General features: G+C 42.0%; 1 protein-coding gene across 1 annotated transcript; it reads right to left on the reverse strand.

Annotated features, from left to right (window-relative positions):
• Positions 1 to 1,835: 1,835 nt before the first annotated feature.
• On the reverse strand, positions 1,836 to 24,369 carry LOC139729996 (uncharacterized). The gene is made up of 25 exons (XM_071640917.1): positions 24,313 to 24,369; positions 23,603 to 23,785; positions 22,586 to 22,780; positions 21,750 to 21,898; positions 20,589 to 20,892; positions 19,986 to 20,153; positions 19,247 to 19,454; positions 18,240 to 18,410; positions 17,372 to 17,620; positions 16,102 to 16,368; positions 15,284 to 15,487; positions 14,417 to 14,566; positions 13,430 to 13,609; positions 12,939 to 13,055; positions 12,094 to 12,246; positions 11,179 to 11,331; positions 10,065 to 10,385; positions 8,892 to 9,036; positions 7,651 to 7,868; positions 7,029 to 7,247; positions 6,495 to 6,601; positions 5,705 to 5,958; positions 4,730 to 4,896; positions 2,834 to 3,049; positions 1,836 to 2,080 (listed from the first exon to the last, which is right to left on the reverse strand). The coding sequence occupies exons 1-25, from the start codon at positions 24,367 to 24,369 to the stop codon at positions 1,836 to 1,838; spliced, it is 4,800 nt and encodes a 1,599-aa protein (XP_071497018.1).
• Between the last annotated feature and the right edge of the window lie 75 nt (positions 24,370 to 24,444).

The following is a 24,444-nucleotide window of genomic DNA, read 5'->3' on the forward strand; positions in this document are numbered from 1 at the left end:
TTTCATTGCAATGTTGAACAAACGATAACGAAGTGAGAGTGCACACAAGCACAAGCACAAAAGCATGTGTCTTTGGGCAAAGCAAACTAACTTTTCTTTATCAGTCTACAGCTGATTAAGGGAGGGAAAACTGTCTGGCCATACAGAAAACATGAAAATGTGCTGAAAATACAGCCATAGACAGAAATTAGTGCTAAAGTTGTAAATTGTGCTGTATGATTTTGATGACAAGTGTTTGGCATTGCAGAATTTGGTTGTGTGTAAATAATAATAAATATCCAATCTATCATCACCACAAGCTGAGTGTTTCTCAAAACGTGTCACCATGCACCTCTATATCAAAAGATATCTACTTAACTTTGAGTCAAAGACAACAACAGACTGATGGACATGAGCTCTGTTATATGATCATACAGACCTATCACAGAAGGTACACGGTAAAAGGACCCCTCTGTCTTTCCACAAAAACCTTGTTTTAACAAAAATGTGATTATTTTCTTTCATCCTTGCTGTACTTTGTTTGCCGAATGGCACACTGGAGTTCTTTCTTCGCCAATTGATACAGATGTATGGGGAGACTCATTGTCAATGAATAGAGATTTACTAATCCCCCTGATCCCAATTAAGTCACCATGGCCTTCCTGTTGGACTGAGGCACAGTTCTTTTCCTGAGTGGGTTTGATAACTCTACAACTAGCTCAAGTTTAGATTAATCACTGTTGGCAGGTTACGTTACAAGCGCCTGGGCATCTAAAGAGGTAAACACTGAGGTACTGTAAAGCAAGAATTGGAGCCGACACCCTTTTTCGTGAATGAAATTTGCTTGAATTCCCACTGGCATTCAATGCATATAATGTAGATGCAAACTTTTGCGTGCATTTTCATTTTGCTAATCTTGGCTATCTCAAAATTAAAGTGCACATGAACATTTCTGGTTTCACAGTAGTTGTAAGACAGAGAGAGAGAGAGAGAGGTAATGAGGGTGGGGCTTTCTCACCTGTCCGAAGTCATCCTGGTAGGAGCCAGAGGCGCAAGACGACAGGGCGGGGCTCCCCACTTCACAGTAGTGACCCGGAGTGCAGACATACTCTGTGGGTTGGGAGGTGTTCTGACCGCCAGGGCAGTAGTAGCCGGCCGCACAGGGCCCAGTGGGTTCTGGGAGACCTGTCCCCTCACAGTAGTAGCCTGGGGGCATGGTCAGTCACAGATATTGTAGGACTTGTTTTATATGAAATATTCACACAGCCCCTATCCCGCTTTTCCACCATGAGGTTTATGAATGATTTACTCCAAACATTGATTTTTATCCCCAATCAAATAACATTTAGAAACAACACATACACACTAACAAACAAATTCAAGCATAATAGTAATACAGTCTGGTTTTCATGCATCCAACACTGAAATACATGAATCTTTAGGCAGGTGGTATGCACATGTACATGTACATGTATGCTTTTTATCCCTGAGCAAATTACCACTTTAGGAGCCACACATACACAATAACAGACAAATCCAAGCAAAATACAGTCTGGTGTTTATACACCTTAAATTGAAACACTTGATTCTTCAGGCAGGTGATACAAATTGTATGTATGTTAGACTGACTAAAAGCAGCATTACTTAACCAAACAATTTCCATGTCTCTTTATTCAAAATGATTCATAATCTTGAACATTTCTTGAATGGCTACTTGCATTCTCTTTCGTTCTATTTTTATCTCTCTCTTTATTTTTGTTTTTTCTTCTCTGTCTTCTTCCCCTCCTTCTTCTACACAGTACTTCTTCATTCAGATGAAAGCAATCCATCCCTTTTCTCATAACAGTCCCATCTTCTCACGTCTTACCTGGTAGGCAGGGCATGCAGTCTCCAATATCCGTATTCCTTGTGGTGTTGCTATAGTAACCGGCTGGACATGGCTCGGGGTCGTACGTTCCTGCCGGACAGTAGTGGCCGGCCGGGCAGACGGCACCAGTGACGTTGTCCGTTGGATCTCGCACCAATGCTCCCAGAATGCAGTAGTAGCCGGCGTCACATGGCCCCGTCACACTGGCCAGGCCTGGGTCTTCACAGTAGTAGCCTGAAGTGACGGATGAAATCAATCACACATTGACTAAGGTACTGTACCCTTGAAGGACTAGATCTTGAAGACTTTGGCTGAAATAAATTTCTGTTATATGGTTTCATTGTCTATGAACTGGTCTGATGAGAAATATGTCACATCGTTTTGATATGAAACACTAAGGTTTCATCTTCACATGTAATGCGATGTGATAGTTCATTATGAACACCAGGCAAGAGAGACATTTAACAAATACAGGCGACTCCCATCAAAATAATGTCCTTGGGACTGGCATTTTTCTTTTGTTACATCAAAATTTTGTGATGTCGAAACAGTAGGGTACATAATGATATATAGACAATGATTCTGGGACCTCAATTTCTACTTCCTTACATCGAGAATTTTGTTATAACAGGATTGCACTGTACCAAGTTATCATTAGCATGCACAGAGGCACAGTTTCTTTGGATGGTACATGAATTGATTACAGGATGTGAACTGGACAGTCAATGATATCTTCTTGGTGAAAACTGAATCATCTTTTTATCTGTTCCTGATAGAGTGTACTCCTGCTTAAGAGAGGGAAAAACTTTGTCATTACATTCTTATTAATAAAGGATAGAGACATTTTGCTGAGGCAGTTATATTTCACAATTTCTTAAACAATGCATCATCAGGACAGGAAAGTAAGAGTTGGGGGGGGGGGTGGAGTGGAAGGAACATGGAAGAAGGGAGAGAGAGGGGGAAAGAAGAAAGGGGGGGATCCCCTACCTGGGGTGCACGGAGACGGTTCAATGGAACCACGGGGGCAGAACTCTCCCGGCTCACACTGGCCTCCGGTGGCATTGGTGGGACAGAAACAAGAGACGGTGATGTTGTTGTAGCCGTAGTCTGTGGGCGTGTCCGACCATGCCCCTCGGATGCAATACCAACCCTCTGCGCACAGACCGGTAGAGTTGGCCAGTCCTGGAGTCGCACAGTACTGACCTGTAGTGGGAGGTCAATGTTAAACAAAACTTTGCTTACTGAGACACTCCTTTTAATTGCTCGAAATAATTCATAACCTTATGAGTTCAGAAATGACAACCCCTGCCCTACACCCTAATGATTCCATGGTCACAAAAAAAAACAAAAACAAGGAAAAGTAGAAATTACGCGGTGCGTAAAATATGTCCCCGCCGGAAGTAGCATTTAGTAGCAAAATGTACAATATAAGTAAAAAGATCAAGGTCAAAGGTGAAAGAAGTCAAGGGTCAAAATTCTATGTAGAAGTTTTGAAGCCCTCACCTAGTGCCATCACATAAAGCAAACGGAATCGAAATCGGGTTAGAAATGGCGAAGGAGTAGCATTTTGTAGCCAATGTACAATATAGGTAAAAAAAATCAAGGTCAAAGGTCAAAGAAGTCAAAGGTCAAAATTCTGTGTAGAAGTTTTGAAGCCCTCACCTAGTGCCATCACATAAAGCAAACGGAATCGAAATCGGGTTAGAAATGGCGAAGGAGTAGCATTTGGTAGCAAAATGTACAATACAGGTAAAAAATCAAGGTCAAAGGTCAAAGAAGTCAAAGGTCAAAATTCTGTGTAGAAATTTTGAAGCCCTCACTTAGTGCCATCACTTAAAGCAAACGGAATTGAAATCGGGTAACAAATGGGGAAGGAGTAGCATTTTGTAGCAAAATGTAAAATATAGGTCAAAAATCAAGGTCAAAGGTCAAAGAAGTCAAAGGTCAAAATTCTGTGTACAAGTTTTGAAGCCCTCACCTAGTGCCATCACATAAAGCAAACGGAATCGAAATTGGGTTAGAAATGGCGAAGGAGTAGCATTTTGTAGGCAATGTACAATATAGGTCAAAAATCAAGGTCAAAGGTCAAAGAAGTCAAAGGTCAAAATTCTGTGTAGAAGTTTTGAAGCCCTCACCTAGTGCCATCATATAAAGCAAACGGAATCAAAATCGGGTTAGAAATGGCGAAGGAGTAGCATTTTGAAGCAAAATGTACAATATAGGTCAAAGGTCAAGGTCAAAGGTCACAACTGAAATTCTGTATAGAAGTTTCAAAGCTCCCATGTAGTGCTATCATATAAAGCAAACAGAATCAAAATCGGGTTAGAAATGGCGAAGGAGTAGCATTTTGAACATTTTGATCACACACGGACGCACGGACAGACGGACAGACGGACAGACGGACACACGGACACACGGACACACAGACACACACACGTACGGAGCCCGTTTCATAGTCCCCTGCTCGAACTCGTTCGGCGGGGACAAAAAACATGTCAGTATATACATGTCACATACGTGTACACAGAGAATAACATTGTAGATAAACGTTTCTTACAGTCTGCAAAGAGCACAGTTACATTACGGCCAGAGTTCAGCTCTTAGCCTGAATGGAGGGAATAATCTTTTTTTTCTTTTTTTATTTACTCAACATGTAGCTGACAAAAATAAATTGCTCACATTGAGAAGACCTGTCAGTGGCCTTATCAGAAGAGTGTGCATATTGTAACATGGTTTGGGATTTACTTTTAAATGTCTCCTTGGTATTTTTATCTTGTAAAGCCTATCATATCCACCCTCAGCTACCAGGTGGTGCTTTACAATGTATGATTTTAGATCTTCTTGGTGTACACGATGTACACGTATATAGTCAGTACATCATACCTGGTGGACAGGGTTTGCAGTCTGCTAACTCTTGCTTGCCCTCGTAGTCATTGTAGTAGCCCGCAGGGCAAGGGAACTCATTGGCCGACATGGTACCCTCGGGACAGTAGTGACCGGTGGGGCACGGCGTGTCAGTGTACAGGACGTCCCCAGATTCACAATAATACCTACGAGAACACATACATTGTACATACAATGTTACATGACACCAATTGGACAGAGTTGGATTACTAAATTATCGACAAGCAAATGAGATCTTGCGGACAGGTTAATACGCAGGGTGTAAAAACAGAAGAGGATATGATTACACTTGACATTTGGACATTAGTACAATGGTATGTATTCTATACCTCACACATGTCGGGTATTTTAGACTTCAGAGCTTAATTTCTTTTCAGGCAATGTGAAAGCAGTAATGTTTTAATGCTAGTCTAGCTAGTTTGGGTTGTTGAAGGTTAAATCACTACCAGTACAGAAGAAAGTGCTTGACCATAACTTTTATCCTGGGAGCCCATCCTTCTTTAAGGGGGAGTTTATTTGGGGAATGTTTATCCTAAAATTGTTAGCACTATGAAATGTTCTGAATCATTTTGTCCTACTTTGAGATGGATAGACAGATACTTAGATAAATAGAAGGATATATAGATAGACAGACAGAAACACAGATGGACAGCTAGATAGATTAGATAGACAGATAGTAAGATACTTTGTACATAGATAGGTAGATAGATAGATAGACAGATAGATGATAGATATATGAATGGATGGACGGATGGATGAACAGACTGATAGATATGCACAAATAGACAGATGATAGATGTACATATTGAAAAGTTGTGAATAGAAAGCTAGCCATCTAGATACATGCATGGATGGATGGATTTATAGGAAGATATGTGTAGGTAGATAGACATATAGATAGACAGATAGACAGATGGACTTCTCAGCAAAAACTTGCTTTCTACTAAGACCTACCCTGCTGGACATGGGTCACACTCTGACTGTCCAGTCTGGTTGTTGTAGGTACCCGCCTCACAGGACAGCGGGTAGGAGGTGCCGTTGGGACAGTAGTGCCCCTCTGGGCACGGCCCACTGGTGGAATCCACTACAGGGTTGTTGGGGTCCCTTGCACCGCGGAGGCAGTAGAAGCCGGCGTAGCAGGGTCCAGTGGGAGCCGTCAAACCCTCTTCCTCACAGTACTGACCATACAGACACTGGGTGCATTCCGTCTGCTCAGATCAGAACAAGATATGTAATATACAATAATGTGCTGTAACACATCTTTTCATCCCTTTTTCCAAAATATCACTTTGCACAGACAGAAATAACATTCAATAAGAGACCCAAAGAAATTAACAGATGCAGTATTCAATTTCTGTTACATCAGCCTTGACATATATTGTTGATGGCAGTGCTAAATTTTGAAATTGTAGAATGACACACCATTGCAGCTGCTAGTCATTACAACATTTGAATCCAGGTTATTATGAAATATTTAATACAGAAAATGCTTTTTCTCTAAAACCATACAAAAACACTGTTGGTACTTGCCTTACGACCTAAGACTACACAAGAAAGATCATGTTCCATTTCCGCATTTGTATTATATCTAACATTACAGTACAATTATTTTATAATTCATCAAGAACAATTATCAATGATTATTAAAATCTTTTACCACTAGTAAAAAACTATTAATAAGCAAAATTCTGATTTCTAGAAAAATGAATAGTTCAAAATTTGACAGACTGAAGATTGGACTCACCGAGTTGGTCAGCTTGGTTTGGTTGCCAAAGGTACCTCTAGGACATGGAGTGGGAGTGTCCGAACCAAGTGGGCAGTAGGATCCCTCGGGACACACTCCGGCCACTCCTGTAAACAGAAGTTTGTATGCATCAAGCATCAAATACTTCCCAAACACATTTGAGTCATAAACCAGTTTTGCAATATACACAGTGTATGCAGCTTTTGCAGAGATCATTTTGAGTTGTGTGCATCAAGAGAAAATCTCTTCTTTTTGTCAGTATACAGAAGCTAGCCAGTTTCATAGTGCATCACAGTGGTTGCAACTCTTACACTGAAAGTGAGAAGGTGCTAATCATACAAGTGCTCCTTATTTCTTTGGACTATAATCAAAGCCAGGTGCTTGACATTAACAGTGGCCTGGTGGCCCAGTGGCCTGCAGAAATCTAAATACTTTTTTCAAATACTGATAAAATTCCACGCAGAAGAAGCTGAAAACAAACATATTGAATAGCTGCCATGCATGGCAAGCCATCTGGAGACCAAGCCATGTTACCTTTGAAGGTGACTTCGGGTGTGGCTGTATCCGAGCCCTCCGTGCAGAAGTAGCCAGGGTCGCAGTCTCCCGTTACCATGGTAGCATTCAGCTGGGAGCAGTATTTGCCGGGTGAGCAGAGAGTGCACTGGGTCTCGTTGGCCAGCCCAGCCATGTTGCTGAAGGTTCCCGTGGGGCACGGCTGCCAGTCATAGCCGGTTCCAGCAGGGCAGTAGAAGCCTGTTACAGTGTGGAAAGATGTGGGGTAGATTATTAACCCTCTGTGTGCTTTGAGCACCTGTGGGCACAGAAAACACCTATAGCATTGTACACACTGTCCAAAGTCCCTGGCACAGAAAGGGTAACTGGCAATAGATGTACCATGGCGGCACAAAGGTCTCATTGTCACAAAAAGGGAATACTGAAATCAATTTATTCAGCAGTAAAGTTATATTAAATTGCTTGTTGGAGATACGCTTTTAATTCTAAACAACTATACTGTGTATTTCATTTTGTTTAATTTTCCAAACAAATCACTCAATTAGCAATTGATATAGCTTTCGGGTCTGCAACCACTTGGCAGTCGTGTGGTGAGAGGTATAATCTGGAGAACTGAACGAGGTAAAGCAAGACCTGGACATACCGTGTGGGCAATCCTCAGGCTCATAGCCCGTGGTGCAGAAGGAGCCAGCGGGACAGGTGTCACACTCGCTGCGGTGGGTGGTGGTGGTGTAGGTCCCCGCCTCACAGGGGATGGGAGATGGGGTCTGGCCGGGGCAGTAGTGGCCTGCAGTGCAGGGGTCACCGGTGAGACCGCCATCCTCGGGGGTAGGAGTGGAGGAGTTGGACGAGCAGAAGTAACTGGAAAGGGAGGATATACAACAGGTTTTCAGTCATACTTTTTAATATATTCTTTTTCTATATTCTTTCCCAATGAAACTAATTTTTAGGATTGTCAAAGTTCCCAATGACTTGATGCTATAACCTTTTGTAATATTTTTGATTTCACAATGGAAATTCCACATATCAATGAAAATATTCACTACGGAAGGACTAACACTGTATATACTTGTATCAAGCTCATGAGTATAAAGGTGACTTGAAATTATGATACTACACTAGTGCCACAGTACTACAATTATCTAATATCTCATCTATACATACTTTGTCCAACAATGTGCTTGGTACACTTGACAAATGTAAAACCTAGTCTCAAGTTCCAGCTTTATGAAATATTCATGCAGCAAGAGCATCTCAATGCACAAATTGATGAGCACATGAATCCACGATTTAAGTGTTCTATTCATGAAGTACAGTGTACATGGTCAATGTAGTGACCAAGCAGCATTCCACAGTGAGTGAGTCATCTAGATAGATACACTCTCTATGGCACAGACCCCTCCTGACAAGAATCTTAAAGCACGCTTGGTTGGTGCTTCATATTTGTGGGATCCCGCATGATAACACAACAGAGCACTAAGTTCTAACGTACAATGTACATGGATACGCATGTTTGTTTAATCATGACTTTATTCAAGTTCGATGCAGTATCAGAATAACATGTTTACAAAAACCAGGTCCACCGTTTCATTCAAAACGAGTGGCAGGTACATGGGGTACAAAAAACTGTTGAAATTTACATTATCGAAACACAAAATACAAATATACCATATCATACACAAACTGACAAATATGTGTATTAATTAATCAATCAAATATCAATAATATTACTGCATTACAATAACAACAGTGGTATAATTATCTTCCATCATATTAATACAATAATTATAATAACAAAAAAATAATGATTATGAAATAATACGAAATAATTAGCATCATTCTTCTGTCAGAAATATATTAGTTGTATCAAGGTAGAACACTTACCCTTCACTACAAGGTCCCGATGGTGCGGTGAGTCCAGTCCCGTTGCAGTAGAATCCTCCAGTGCAGGGGTAGCAGTCACTGGCCTGCTCTAGCTGCCTGCTGTCAGACCAAGTCCCCACTGGGCACAGCTCTGGTGCCTCCGTACCTGGGTGAAGATGGGTCAGGAAGTTGTGATTGTCTGGGTGCCTCAAAAACTATGAATACTTTCCAACAGGTATTTCAAGGGAAAGACCATGACCCTCTGATAATCAAGGAAGACCCTTTTGTTTTCCACTGACATACATGTCCTCTATTTTTGTTCATTTCACCTGATGACCTGCACATGCTACATCACTTTCCTTTTGCCCCCAAACTCTCTTCACCAGACTGATTCGCATATCAATTGTACCTTGTTATAAATATTCATATTACTGTTTGAACACTTGCCATAATAATCATTCAATTTATCAAAATTATGTTCACTGAATCTCTGGGGCTCAAATCAGAAAATCCCGAGCAGTTGTCTTCCTGACAGTCACTGAAGGCAGAGCCTCTACTTCATCTCACTGCCTTTGTAGTGGAGTTGGACCCACGTAATGCCACCCAACAGCACAATATTACATTGCTAAAGGAGACTTAAGTGGGTATCTCATTGGGCTGGAGACTACTTGGCAACATGGTGGCGACTCGAGTCTCCCTGGCTGTAGAGTGGTCATGGAGACATCTCTGCAATGTCTCCTTGAATGCAGCCAAGTCTCCAGGAGTAGCGAGAAAATCAAATACGTTCGATTTTCTCACAGACTCTTTCCAGTCTCCAGCAGGTCACAGAGACATCTCCATGTGGTCTCCTTGTAGTTGCGGCCAAGTCAAGTGGATTAATTCAAATCTTAATTCAAACTCAAATGTGTCTCTGCGACCTTGCGGAGACTCACTGGCGACCTACCAAACACATCTCAGAGATGTTACGGCAACGTCTCGGTGACTTCCGGACAAATAAATCATAGTATCATTTGGAAACATTTCTGAGATTGCCCTGAAGTCTTCTTCTTGGTGAGAGCGCATGCCATTTTTTGGGGTCTTTCAAGTCACTGGGGTCTTTCAAGTCACATGAGTCGTGGCAGTCACAACGAAGTCTCCTCCAGTGAGATACACCCTTAAGTTTCTCGCTATTGTGGACCAGTGACTGAATCTTACCTTCCACACAGTATCGTCCTTCTGGACACTCTTCACCGGTCATTCCGTCATTGGGTGTGGCACTGCTGGACGCCCCGATGCACCAGTATCCCGCCTGGCAATCGGCGGTCCAAGAATCCTGACCAGGGGTGCCGCAGAACTTGCCCGCTGGACAGTCCAGGCACTGGTCAACTCGCTCTAGTCGGGTGGAGGGGTTGTACGTCCCCGCAGGGCAGGCATACTGGGTTGAGAACTCGGTGCCGTTGGGGCAGTAGTAACCCACGGGGCATTCGTAGATGGTGAAGTCAGAAATAGGGGCATCTCCGACATCACAGTAGTAGCCTGTCACAAACACATAGAACACAACAGACTTTAAATCAACCCAAATCCACATGGACATGATAAGTCACACACCTTCCAGGACAGCTACATAACCTTACATGTATTTCACTCTGGTCATAAATCAGTATGTCATCATCTGTACCATAATTCTTTAGCTCGTGTTAATATCCTATCTAACATGAGAAAGAACTACCATACCTCTGGATACTTCAGAAATGCACTGAATTCCATCCATTCCTCATGAGCACTGCATAGTTCTGTTACTGTTGTTCACTTTAAACTCTTCACTGTAAATAACCTGAGGAAATTCTCTAACTTACAACTCTAGATTCACTAATAAACATCTGTGTGCTTAACCGCATACTTGTATGACCCTTAAACAAGCAAAATGCACACTACTGAAAAGAAAATACAGTTGTGTTGAAACATTGCATCCAGTAAAATATCCGTGATTATTTTCATTTCAATTTTTTCTCCTGCTGTGTAAGAGAAAATTTGAAAGTGAATGATGTCATGAATGATGTCACAATGCAAACACTTCAAGCTGCAGAGCTACAAATGACTCTAACACTGTAGTTCTTGACAATGTCAGAGTTGTTTTGAACTTTCTCTCATGGACATCTCATGCAGTGAAATTTAATACTGAAAAGGAGAGTACCTTGTGACTATAAAGCTGCACTCATCTATGTACAATGTACTTATGGTTCAAAGAGGTTCAATTACACTTGGAAACGAACACAAACCAATACTGATAAAAATGACATAAAATCTTCATTAGAAGTTCTGTACAGACCTCCATAGCAAACTTTGCAGGAAGACTGTCCAGTCTGGTCCTGGTAAGTCCCTGATTCACAGGCTGTCTCGTTGGCACTGCCCTGCAGACAGTAGTAGCCTTCTCCACAGGGATATGGGCTACTGCTAGACTGGCCCAGAGGGCAGTAGAAGCCTGTGAGGGAATGAATTAACAAAGGTAGAGACAATGTTATGCTAAAATAATTTATTACTTGCTACATATTTTACCCATTAATCGTAGTATTGAGCGTTGTCAGTACAATGGAATCTCTTGGAATGCATCTAAATAATCAGCAGGTAGTATCACTCTGTGAATTACAAGGCTGCTTTTTGCTAAGACTTATGATGGTTCTGTTCATATATGCTAGAAATTTGCACACAGGGGCTACCTAAACTCACATAATGCTTGAAGTCTAATTTGTCGTCTCAGTCGTTTCCGTCACCACACACCACACACAAGTATGCATTGAAGCTCATATGATACATTTACAAACTACAGCTATTTCTTTGTTTGTTCTTTCATATAATTCCATGTATTAATTCATTATGTAGGTTTATTATGTTATGTACCCCTCTGTGCCTTGGAATAGTAAGACTAGAGTGAAAATGTATAATACTGTAAAACATGATATATTCGCGGCATGAAAATTTCGCATATTGGAGCTGGCAGGCTTTCTTGCAGCATAAAATTTTCGCGAATTGCAAATGGCATCCCATGCATATTGTGTAGGCAAGAACTTTCGCGTGCATTTTACTTTCGTGACTTTTGGCACTCGCGAAATTCGCGAAATCAAGATGCACACGAACATTCCTCCTTTTAAAGCAAGTGCTTTGTATTATTATTATTATCATAAAGAATGGATATTCTTTCCAGACAAGCTCATGGATTCTTGCCGCTGCTAAAATCGATCCTCACCTTCGTCACATGGCGCCGTCGGTTCCGTGAGACCGGGGTCCTCACAGTAGTAGCCCGGGGTACACTGGAGGCACTGGCCCTCTCTCTTCAGGCCCGTAGCATTGGAGTATGTCCCAGCTGGGCACCTGGATGGGTTGGCACCCGTCCCATTGCCTATATAGACAGCACCAGACAGAAGGAGAGATGTGGTTCAGGTACATGCAATTTGCATCAAAACACTGGTTATTTTACTCCAGTTGGTTTTAAGTAAGGCCCATTGCTTTCTCGTTAACCCCTTCACTTAAAAACTTTGCTTGCTTGTTTGTTTGCTTGTTTGTTTTGTCACATTGTCATGTTACACTTGTCATATTATTGTCACAATTTTATGTATGCGTGCTTTATAAAGTGAAAACACATGAAATGAATACATCAATCCCAATGAAGCCAATCCTATCCCAGTTCAAGCCATTACTTACTGATTTCTGGTATGCCCTGAATTAAATCTCTCAGAAATTGTCACAGTTTGGAAACAACATGCTTAAAGAGTGACCCTCTTACAGTGCATTGGAAAAAAAAGGTTATGATTGAAAAAAAAAGTTACAGCACTTGAATGTTTTCCTTCACACTTACACGCACATAATTCATTCTCAAATAACAGGAAGGGATGATATTGGTGAATATTCTTTTGCATTTGCATGATCTACTGGTCCAGTTACTTGCACAATTCAATGAAACATACTTGATTACACTTCCTTGCTGAGCTCGATCACTAGAAACTTCATTATCGACTTGATTTATCCACATACGAATCATAATGATAAAATATAAAGGAGTCGTAGATGAAGCAATGATGTCAAGGATCTTACCACAGAATCTTCCACGTGGGCAAATGTCCCCAGTGATTCCATCGGTTGGGTCGGGTCTGACAGCTGTACCTATACAGTAGTATCCCTCCATGCAGAGACCAGCAACATCAGCAAGACCTGTATGTCACATTTTAAGGAAGACATTTTGAAATAGATTTCAGTGATATCCTGACCACTCTGTCTTTAAGAGGAGAGAAGCAAAATTGCATCTTATACTTCAGCAAGTCTGTCTGACAGCAATGGATACATTTCGCCAGTCACCAATCTGTGCTTCTTTTGGTGTTGATGACACTTATTACCAATTGGTAGATTGAAACAAAAAAACAAAACAAAGTAAAACAAAATGACCTGTACTTTGCACTCAAACATGACAAGTTACTTAGTACTACCTACATTTTTTGGTATGCAGCAAGCATTCTCTGATGAACTTACAAATACAGCACACAGTAACACCACAGATGCAAAGTTTATTAAACAAGGCATGTTCATACCTTCAATGTCGCAGTAGTTGCCTTCGGTGCATTCCTGAGGTTCACTGGATCCCCGCGGACAGTAGTAACCAGGTTGACAGCGCCCTCCAGTGGTGATGGAAGGACAGAGGCAGTCGCCGTCCGTGTAGTTATCAAAGTCGTTTGGCTGGGCAGTCCACGCCCCTTGGATACAGAAGTACCCTGGATAGGAGACGTTGCAAATTGAGAGACACAGTTTTTTATAGGACACTGACATTGATTAAGTGGTTGACGGAACATATGACTGCAAGTGACTCTACTTCATTATGATTTGTATGTTCCATGTATTTGGGTCATGCAGTGGAACAAACAAATCATATACCTGCATACATCTTGAATGAGAACAGAAGACGAGTTAGCTTTCAAAATATTGTCTTCCCGGGAAAATAAAACATGACCACTTTGCAGCGTGGCATGTATCTACATCTTACATACAAACATGTTAATTCAGTGATGAAGATAAACAAACTCTTCACATACTATTGACTAATTTACAATTGCAAAATCATATGTCAGGGATTATTCCTTTAAGGAATAATTCTCCACTTCCAAAGATTTTGAGACTTTTCTAGGCAAGCTCTTTCCCTTAACAAAGGTGCAGGTAATGTGTTGACAAATACTAACAGTCCAGAAGATTCGACTGAAAGACAAGGATCACTTAGTAGCAACATTTCTTTTCATGGAAAAAAATATTAATAAAATTGATGTGTATACAGATTGAAATGAACTTTGTGCAATAGATATGTGACAGAATGTGTTTACATTGTCTGGAGCAAGTCATATTCATATAAGGAATTAAAACAATATGTGGGGGGAATCTAGAGAAAGGCAGACGCTTGCAGGGATAAGAGCATAATCAATGCATCACACACTATCTACACAACATCCATCGCACCAGACAAGAAACAGCCTTTACATGACACAAGTAAAATCAGTCATTTTGAATGAACGTTGAATGAGTGCCCATACCTTCATCACAGTCGCCGGTGTAGGTGGTGTTACCCTCATAGGCGCAGTACTTTCCAGGGTCACAGACAGTGCAGTCGTCCAGGGAGTGACCGTTCTGGTCTGGCCGGTAGGTACCCTTTGGACAGGGATACTGGTAGGCATGCTCAGTTCCTGTTGGAAGGGGTGAAATATATGGTATAAAACTCTACACATTAGAAACTTGCACAGTGAAGAAACATACAATAGCTGCAGATCAATACATTCATATACATGTACCACATATTAGATACATTTACTCATTTACTTCCTCATTATTTTTTCAAAAATCCGAGTCATAGCAAAGTAATACTGCGTAAATGAAATGAAGGTATACACATTCTCAAAAAATTTGGTTTGACATTGAGACTCATATAATTTTCAGTTTTTCAACATAACAAACGAAATCTTGGCTGATACGCCAGCATCAAACTAGATTGACCTTTAAAAGTTACACAGAGATTTATTTTAAATTAGTTGAAATTCTACATTTTCACATGAGCTCCCTTGATGCAAATTTTTGACTCTCTTGTTATCAGCATGTTCAAAAAATAATAACTGTAGCATGATATGCTACAATATGATGTGAATACTTACTACTCTAAGGCAATACTTATGAACAGACCACTGTGTTTAGATTTAGATTTATTGTTAAGCTAAAGTACTTATTCAACTGCACCATATCAGTACAGCATGTATCTTTCTTCATGGAGCATCTCCATTGAAGTATCTAATACAACATGTATTTCCCCTGAAAAAATTACTGGTTGTTTTCACTGACAACAAGCATATCTGCAACAATGAGATTACCACATGACAGGTAATATATGCAAGCCAAACACTCGCTCTCACCATTGGGACAGTAGTAGCCAGCCGGGCAGTCAAACGGCCTGAAGTTGGACACGTTGCCGGGGCAGTACCAGCCAGCCGGACAGGCCAGGCACTCCGACTGCTGCGTGTTCTCATTGTAGGTGCCTGGTGGGCAGCCGATGGGTACACTGGATCCCGACTCACAGTAAGTCCCAACGGGGCACGGTGCTCCTGTATCGTCATCACCTGGAGGAGAGATGCATTGGGAAACACGGCTTCATTGGAGAGGTCAAAGGTCACGACACGGCTGATCTTGTAACTTCATGAACGACCTTGTTGCTGATGTGACTTGGTCAAATGCATCACCTTCATGTACTTTGGACTTGGATATGTCTTACACTTTATCAGCACAAAAGGCCTTATTTGATGCAATTACGCCTCGACAGTTATCAAACGGCAGAATGTCAGCTACTACATCGACATAAAACCATGTTTAATATAGTGATTAGTTTCTGATGCCATACTTCTCAAAACCTTCCAAAGATATCATCCTCAACATCTACAGGAAAGTAAGAGAATGAAAACATGAGGCAGGATCTTCAGGAATCCACAGATTCAAGAATTCACTCTACCAGTCTTCTGCCTGAAAAACGTTCAGTTAAACCTTTCTATGCCAGAGACTTTGGACCATATGTACACTGCTATGGGGTTTTCTGCATCAATCGAAACTCCATGCACACAAAGGATTTAGCCAATCAATCCCTCCTTCCATCCTTCTGTCAATCACTCATTCTTCCATCCATTCATTCATGGAGCTATTCCTTACATGGTACGCTGGAACAGTGGATTGCGACACTCACCAAGAGGATTAGGGTAGGAAGCTCCATAGGTGCAATAGAAACCTGGGTCACATGGCCCCTGTGGTTCCGTCAGGTTGAAGGTGCCGCAGTAGAAGCCGGGATCGCAGTCTGTGCACTCCGACTGCTGGGTGAGGTAGAGGCCGTCCGAGTAGGTTCCATTGACGCAGGGCTGCGGGACGGACGTTTGCTGCGGGCAGAAGAAGCCCTGAGGACACGGTCCGCCTATTCCACTGTTCGTCTCGCCATCAGGGTTACTCACATTCACGCCTGTACAGTATGTCCAAAAAAAAAATACAATCAGATTTTTGCATTGATAACACCCGATATGATTAAACCGTCTAAATACTGCAGCTTTAGTGTCTTACAATACAACATCTTAGCTCTATTTTGCAGAAAACCCCATTCAATTTGGTTATGCGGTCACAGAGAAATGTGGATTGTTGTAAAGCATGTCATGAGTCTGATTCTTCCAAATTTAGCACTTGGATACTCTTGGAACTGCACATTAATGTGTGAACATAATAGACAGAACTTGGAGGGAAGAGATTCCTGATGTGCTCTACAAAATTCCTCATTTCTCTTTGACCACTGAAGCAAATTGAATGGGGTTTTCTGTAAGATGTGGACAATGAGTTACAGTTTCATACCCTGAAATTGTTTTTGGACTGATTCACTATTTTTAAAGTTATCGTTGCGGAGGGTACCGTAGTAATTTTTTTGGGGACATACGGTACACATCACATTCAAGGATTACGCATTCAGTCAGCTTCAATCAGAAATGCCAAGGTTTAGCTCTAGATGTTGTTACCATTAATCACAAAGAGGGCAGGAATCGTCACCACATTTCACTGCATCTTAACCAAAGCTTTTCAAGGTCAATTGCTCTGTAGCTTTCAGTATGTCCACTTTGATAGTAAGTTAACAAATGATTTGTATACAGCACCTCTGACTGTGAGACAGTGACCTCTGGACTAAGTGGGTTTGACAATCAAAATTCACTCAGTTCATCTTAGTGCTGTCACATATGAAATTCAACGAGGCAACAACTGATTGACACAACTTGCAGACGGGGAACTTGCAAAACGTAATGCCTCTGATAGGTGTACAAAGGAAAAGCACAAAAAATACGAAAGCAGTACAAATTTTCACTGACAGCAGATCACTCACAAGCATCTTAACTGAAATGATGCCCTTGCATCAAAAGCCTTTCAGATAGTTAACCAAGAACATAGTCCCTTTAAATCAAGAATGCCTAGAAATCTCAACTCACCCAGCTGACAGTAGTACCCTGCATCACACGGCCCAGCCGAGGCATTGGCTATGCCAAAGGAGAAGGCTCCCAGCTGGGTGCAGTAGTAACCAGCGGCGCAGGGCTGGCACTGGTCCTCGGAGGCGAGGCCCAGGTCTGGGTTGTAGGTCCCCCGAGGGCAAGGGATGGACCCGTTGCTCCCGGTGCCCTGGGGGCAGTAGTGGCCCCGGGGACATGCCAGGAGACGCTCACCATCAGCACAGTAGAATCCTGCAGAACAAGTATGATATACCATGGTTCATCGTTTAAGATTCTAAAATCTCCATCGCTTCTCTCTCTTATTTCCATGATTTCACACCCCCCTCCCCTCCCTCCTTTCTGGTTCATACTTCTCCTCGTACCAACTTCAAAACCCCTTTACCTGATTCTCACTCTAGTCTCCCTTACAACAGTCCCTGTCTCCTATTCCCCTTACAATGGTTTGACCTCTGTATGTATGGCTGTGAGCAAGGAAGTCCTACACATGGAGTCTGATTGATTAGTATGTACGCCCATGATTTTTTTATCATGGCCACTACCAAAACACTGATCAATTCAGTGCTTATTTACATCGATGTAGGGCAACTGTCAATCAGTTGAAATGAAAACATCTCGACGGAAGAATTTCATGAATTTGAATAAGTACAACATAATACCTCCATTACAATGACATCACAACACTAACTTACCTCTCTAATACATGACATCACAGTACACACAGGTTATATCAAAATACATCTATCAGCTTTGTCAAATTACACAAGAGGAGTCATGGACAGTAAATGAAATTCTTCAGACCATTTCTGAAGTTAAGACTAGCACACCGGTATAAACCACAGGCCCCACCCACCTGCCGGACACGTGAAACACTCCGCCCGGCCAGTGATGTTATTGTAGAAGCCGTCCGGGCACCGCAGGGCTGCAGGAGAGCCTTCTGGACAGTAGTGACCTACTGGACAGACGTTACCTGTGGTACCGTCTGTTGGGTACTGGGTCAAGGCCCGACCAAGACAGAAGTATCCTGGAAAGAGCAGCACAAAATATCGTTCTTACGATGATATGGTATCATTTTGACTTCACAATGTACATCTGCATTGTAGATGTAAAGATACGTGAAAATTGTGATCTCATGATCCTAATATAACATATTATTTTCCACTATTTCTCAGCTTCATTGCACGATCACAAGTATTGCACATTTGCTCATAAATGAAAAACCATATCAATTTGCATAGCTATTCTGGCCGATCTGACTCAAGCTCCAAAATGAGACATTGCTATCCGATCTGGTAATTTTCACACTCCTGTACATCAAAATATGATGGTCATATTGTATATCTGTCATGGAGGAAATTGGGCATGATAAAACCTGACATGTTTGATGTATAGACTAATGTTGGCTATAGCACTCACACAATAGATGTTGAATCTACAGACAAAACATCTTTAAGTATGCCAATAGCACCTTGAGATAAACGTACTTGCACGAGGGACAGCAACCTTTTCGTGCTAGTTGACTTTCTATCCCCTTCTGTTCTCTTTTCATTTTTCAAATGAAATGAACAATCGGTGACACGGACATCTCATGGATGCAAATGAAATGCAGCCCATCAGCAATCAATACTACATAAAATAGCAGCATCACATATCTGAAGGATAAATTCTAAACATTTTTTAAAATAGTGATTATGAAAGAAACAAAGTAGCTATTTATTGTGCATGTAATCACGTGAACAAAGCACTCTTCATCCTCTACAAGTGAACAATGCTGTATTCAACCTATTATTCAGCAATCTGGGATAACAGCTATTAACTCTATCTCCTTAGGAGGGGGTGACAAACCACAATCAAACTTACCTGCCGCACAGAGGCCAGATGGCTCGGTGAGAGCATAGCCGGCGCAAACCTCTCCACCCGGGCAGTCCAGGCAGTCGTCTTGGGACTGGCCTCCGGTCACGTTCAGGTACGTTCCATTCTCGCAGGGGAACATGTTGGGCGTGGCCGTACCAGCCGGGCAGTAGTATCCTGGCGGGCATTCTCCACCCCCTAAAACAGTGGAGTTTGCCTGCAAGAGGGATGAAGCAACCTCAGAAAGATAATCAACATCACCATTTCAACATATGATTCAGATATCGTTTTTCCATTTCTCAATATTAGCATTTCTATCACAAATATCTTCTTCAGAGAGCAAATATACTACTGATAGTGGTCAAGAAGCCAGTACATCTCTAAATCTTAGTGATTTTCTCTCATATTCCACCAAATCAAGACATTTCTTTCCTCCTCAATTAAAGAACAGGAACATTTTCCCCATGGGTCAGATTGGTAAATGGCTGTAGTACTTTGCAGGGCTGCATGATATTCGAACATGTCATAATGTGAAGAACCAGCAAGAGGGAGCATATCACAATGTGATCTTGGAGCAGACTACATGTGGATTTATAAAGTTTGAAGATTTGTAATACAATTATGTACCATGACTGGGTTCTGCACCAGCAACCTTACACTAACACGAGTCAGGTGCTATACCAAAGGACCAAGAAACATGCATCTTCTGACATATACACAAGAACACACTCTAGCACACAGTACTCACACATTCGGTGACGTAGGGGTGAGAAGTGTCCGCTCCACCAAGGCAGTAGTGGCCAGCAGCACAATCACCACTGACCGCCGACAGTCCAGTCTCTCCACAAAACTTGCCGGGATCACAGGTGTTGCAGTCCCCAACCGACTGGGCGCTGGTCTCGAACCGGAAGGTACCCTGTGGTGTACACACAGCAGATAGACAGTAAGCTTTAGAGCAGCTAACACCAACCAAACTCACAATCCTCTGGGACCTACAAAGGTTGTAGTTTTGTTCCATCCACTGGATTCCACTTCCACAAGTTTAGACTGTAAATGATGGCTTGGTATTAGACAATAAAGTAATAGATCTACTTACACGAACCTAAAGCTCTTCATGATGTCATTCTAGTCAATGCTGATGTCAAGAAATGACAATGAAATGATCAATTATAGTTTCTTTCTCAAATTTTTCAACAAAGGTTAGGATCATTTCTTTTTCCTTGTTCTATCTTTTGAAAGAGACAATGTCATATTTCACGCAATGTCACAAAACAATGACAACTTAAGTGGCAAAAAAGACTACAAATTACACTTAATATTACAATTGTTAGTGATATCTCTGTACGCTTACCAGTGGGCATGGAATAGGTATGATGGTCCTAGGGGGACAGTAGTGACCCGATAGACAGGGTTCAGGCGTGGCCGTCCCCGACGAGTTACAGTAGGCCCCCTGGGGACAGTCCAGGCAGGAGGAGGAGGCGGTGGCAGTCTGGTAGGTGCCCCTCTCACAGGGCTCCGCCTTGTAGGCAGCATCTTGGCTGTAGTGGCCCGCAGGTACCTCATGTTGGATGGGCGTGCCCGAACCACCGGTGCAGTAGTACCCTGCTCTGCACGGTCCAGTGGGTTCTGGGTTGTTGTCACCAGCGCAGTAGTAGCTTCAGAGTCAAGAATGAAAGAATACTTCTCCAGTAATACCTCTCCTCCTTCTACCTACCCTCTCATGTTGCCTTCTGTTTGCACTGTTCAGATCTCATTTTCTGTTCATGTTTCATTTAGAACTGACGAACAAACCCTCTAATTACACTGACCACCTGCAATGCTACTGGGTGTTACTAGATGACCAACTGAGGCCTTGAATTTCATGTTATGTGGGATAATCCTCCCATATCCCGTATCACAACCCACCTCTCTGATTTACAGAATGCTGCAATGACAGCTCGATTTCTTTAATTGTATTGTGGCCACAGAGGCAAAACATAGAAACTCTTTTCATCTTTCTCTTCCTCTTCCTCTATTCATCCATCTTTCTTTCTATTTATTTAGCTCTCTATCAACCTACCAACAGATATATACATACCTACCTCTCTATCTATCCATCCATCTATCTTTCTATCTATCTACCTCCCTACCTACATCTACATTATCTATCTATCTATATATCTATCTATCTATCTATCTATCTATCTATCTATCTATCTATAGTATCTATCTACCTATCTACCTACCTCCCTAACTACATCTATCTTTCTATTTATCTATCTATCTATCTATCTATCTATCTATCTATCTATCTATCTATCTATCTATCTATTTATCTATCTTTCTATCTATACTACCTACAATGTATATGTATAATCTATCTTATGTATGTATGTATCTATCTATCTATCTACTTTCTATCTGTCTATATTTCTACCTACAAGTATCTATCTATCTCTTCTCAAATGTGTTAAGTTTATTCTTGCATTGATGTGCATTGCCTCAGAGTGAAGGCATGCAAGGCACCACTTACCCAGGGTCACAAGCAATGCAATCATCAGGTGACTTGGAGCCAGAGGAGTTGCTGTAAGTTCCAAGGGGACAGTTGGCTGGGAAGGCTGACCCAGCGGGACAGTAACCACCGGGCGGACAGACATCTCCAGTGAAGCCATCCACAGGGGCCTGGACATTGCAGAAAGAACAGACACAGAGAACATGATGAGGTAGGTCTTGAACACAGGTACCTGTATTTTAGCTTTAACCCTTTAACCCCTGAACCACCTACAGTATAAGTGAATGTGTATCTACGTATGGGGTGTAGTATGCTAAAGTGGTAGTGTTTCGCTGCTTTGTTCATAACATTTTATAAAATGAGCTTTACAATCTCTGCAATCTGATTGGTTGATTATCATGCATTGATTTTTTTTACTGATCCACACTGAGACATGTGTCTGGAATCTCAATACATGGCTCAAGCCGTGTATAATATTGCAGGTGTACCACACACATGATGGTGGAAAAGGGTTAAATTTCATGAACTTCATTAATCGAATGACGCACAGACCTAGTGTGGGAATCAGTGAGAATTGGATGCTCTTGTTTAACTTTGGAAACAGTCTAAAACCCACGAGCGCAGCAAGTGGGATTAAACAGTTCCAAAGTTAAACTCGTGCATCCAATTCTCACCGATCCACTCTGTCCTGTGCATTATTTGTATGCCGTTTCTTCCTCCTCTGCCACATTTCTCACACATACTGTTCAAAATACCAGCAGTGAATGGTACAGAACAATTATAAGACAGTGAACAGAATCAAGAACTTTTACTCATAATATTCTAGACACACTTTGCTTGATATACTAGACACTTACTGATGAGAGGGCCTTCCAGCTGCAATAGAAGCCAGCATCACAAACGTCTGTTGGTTCCTGGTTACCGGCACCTTCGCAGTAGTACCCTCCGGGACAAGGTGTACAATCCTCACTGCGCCGCAGGAGGGTGGAGTTACCGTAGGTACCAGTCGGGCAAGGCTGGGGGAAGGCACTGCCAGCCGGACAGAAGAAGCCCTGGGGAAAGAAAGGCAAACAGCAGCAGAAAGATAACATTTATGACATCTGTATACACAACGGCCATCAGAATGCCATGACCTACACCTCCATATCCGCCCAGCTTTCACATTCAGCACTCACAATGTATGTCCCAAGATTTTGGCGGCAGTCTAGATCATTACGTAAGACTACAACCACTGGTAGAGTATGTAACGAACAGCAGAAGTGTCCTACGGTAGTTTTGTTTTGTTTTGTATTGTTTTTGCTTTGTACCCAGATTAATATTTCAATGTTCAAGTTTTAAACACTGCATTTTAATTATCCTTTGTGCCAGCTGTTGAACATGTGAAGTTCAGTGCATGTCTTATTTCTTGAAACAAGAACAGCTCTTTTCCTTTTTATACACATTCAATACATAGCACAGTGCATGCTATCACAATTGTATGTGTGTTCTTGTCACTGGAGAAGATATCACAGTGTATTACTCTTATTGGTTCTGCGTAGGATGGTTGTTTATGATTAAATAAAACCAAACAAAATGAATAACCATGTATGCCTGTTGTGCATTGGATTTCTTTCATTTTTTTTTAACATCTTTGTAAGTTGGTGAGCTTGATCGAAGACTATCGAAGAGGGGACACTGCTTGGGGGATCAGTCGCATACTCGGTGGTTTAAAAAGCACAAAAAACTTTTAAAGCAATGATACAAATGCAGAGCACAGAATGCTATACTGTATCTGTATGCAAGGTTATTCCTAAATTACAAAATTAAGTAAAGCTGATGTGTTCTGTGTACAAATCCGGCATGGTGTCGTGATGTCTGTCAAAAGTTCTACTTACTCGTGTGCACTCATAGGGCCAAGACAGGCCTTGCTCTGGGCAGTAGTAGCCAGCAATGCACAGCGTACAACCCTGCGAATTCTCTCCAGCGCTAGCATTCAGGTAGAAGGACTGCGGGCAGGGATTCTCGTATGCGTCGGCTGTACCTTCTGGACAGTAGTGACCACCAGGACAATCACCAGCCTGTTGCAGGTTAGTGTCGAAAAACAAACATGATTACAGTCTATGCCTAAGCCTCATGAAACCTCAGTTAACCCATTAATTACAGACTAATCTCAAGTATACAATACTCAGGCAGGAGTCAAGGGAAATGCGTGTTGTAGCAAAATCAGCCCGTTCTCAACGGGTTCAGAAAGGGGAAATCCAAAAGCATAAACCTTTTGGAAAATGATAGCAGCTTCACAGGAGAGATATACTGAAATGTCACACAAATTTCACTCATTGCGCTCATTCACCAGAACAGGTCTAGGGCAATTACCCCCTGGGCCATTACCCCGGACTCTTCCCCTGACCCTAACCCTAATCCTAATCCTGAACCTAATCCTAACCCTAACCCAAACTCTAGACCCTAAACATAACCCTAACCCTAATCTTTACTCTAACCTTACCACTAACCGATATTTAGCCAGGGGGTAATTGCCCTGATATGACCAGAACACATATTCACCTCTTGCTTTTGTAGCCCGCTGGCATAGATGTTCCAAACCTACTAAACGACCCCTTAACCCCTGTTGTATCACATTGGCCTCCCTGAGAGACTCTGGCATTGTTGGTAGGTTGACAAACTGTGCACTGAGCTTGAGGGGAAGGGATAAAACAACTGCTCAGTGAAACAACCTGGC

Source organism: Diadema antillarum, unplaced genomic scaffold (genome assembly GCF_040938485.1).
Source record: "Diadema antillarum isolate AM-2024a unplaced genomic scaffold, OU_Dant_1.0 seq00000285_RagTag, whole genome shotgun sequence".
In the NCBI taxonomy this organism is placed as follows: domain Eukaryota; kingdom Metazoa; phylum Echinodermata; class Echinoidea; order Diadematoida; family Diadematidae; genus Diadema; species Diadema antillarum.

Excerpts from the sequence above, each read along its gene's own strand:
- LOC139729996 (XM_071640917.1), bottom strand. The coding sequence starts at position 24,369 with ATGCCAGAGTCTCTCAGGGAGGCCAATGTGATACAACAGGGGTTAAGG. Across the intron at positions 23,786-24,312 it reads AGGGGTTAAGGGGTCGTTTA|GCTGGTGATTGTCCTGGTGG; the intron begins GTAGGTTTGGAA and ends AACCTGCAACAG. Across the intron at positions 13,056-13,429 it reads CAACTACTGCGACATTGAAG|GTCTTGCTGATGTTGCTGGT; the intron begins GTATGAACATGC and ends TGTGACATACAG.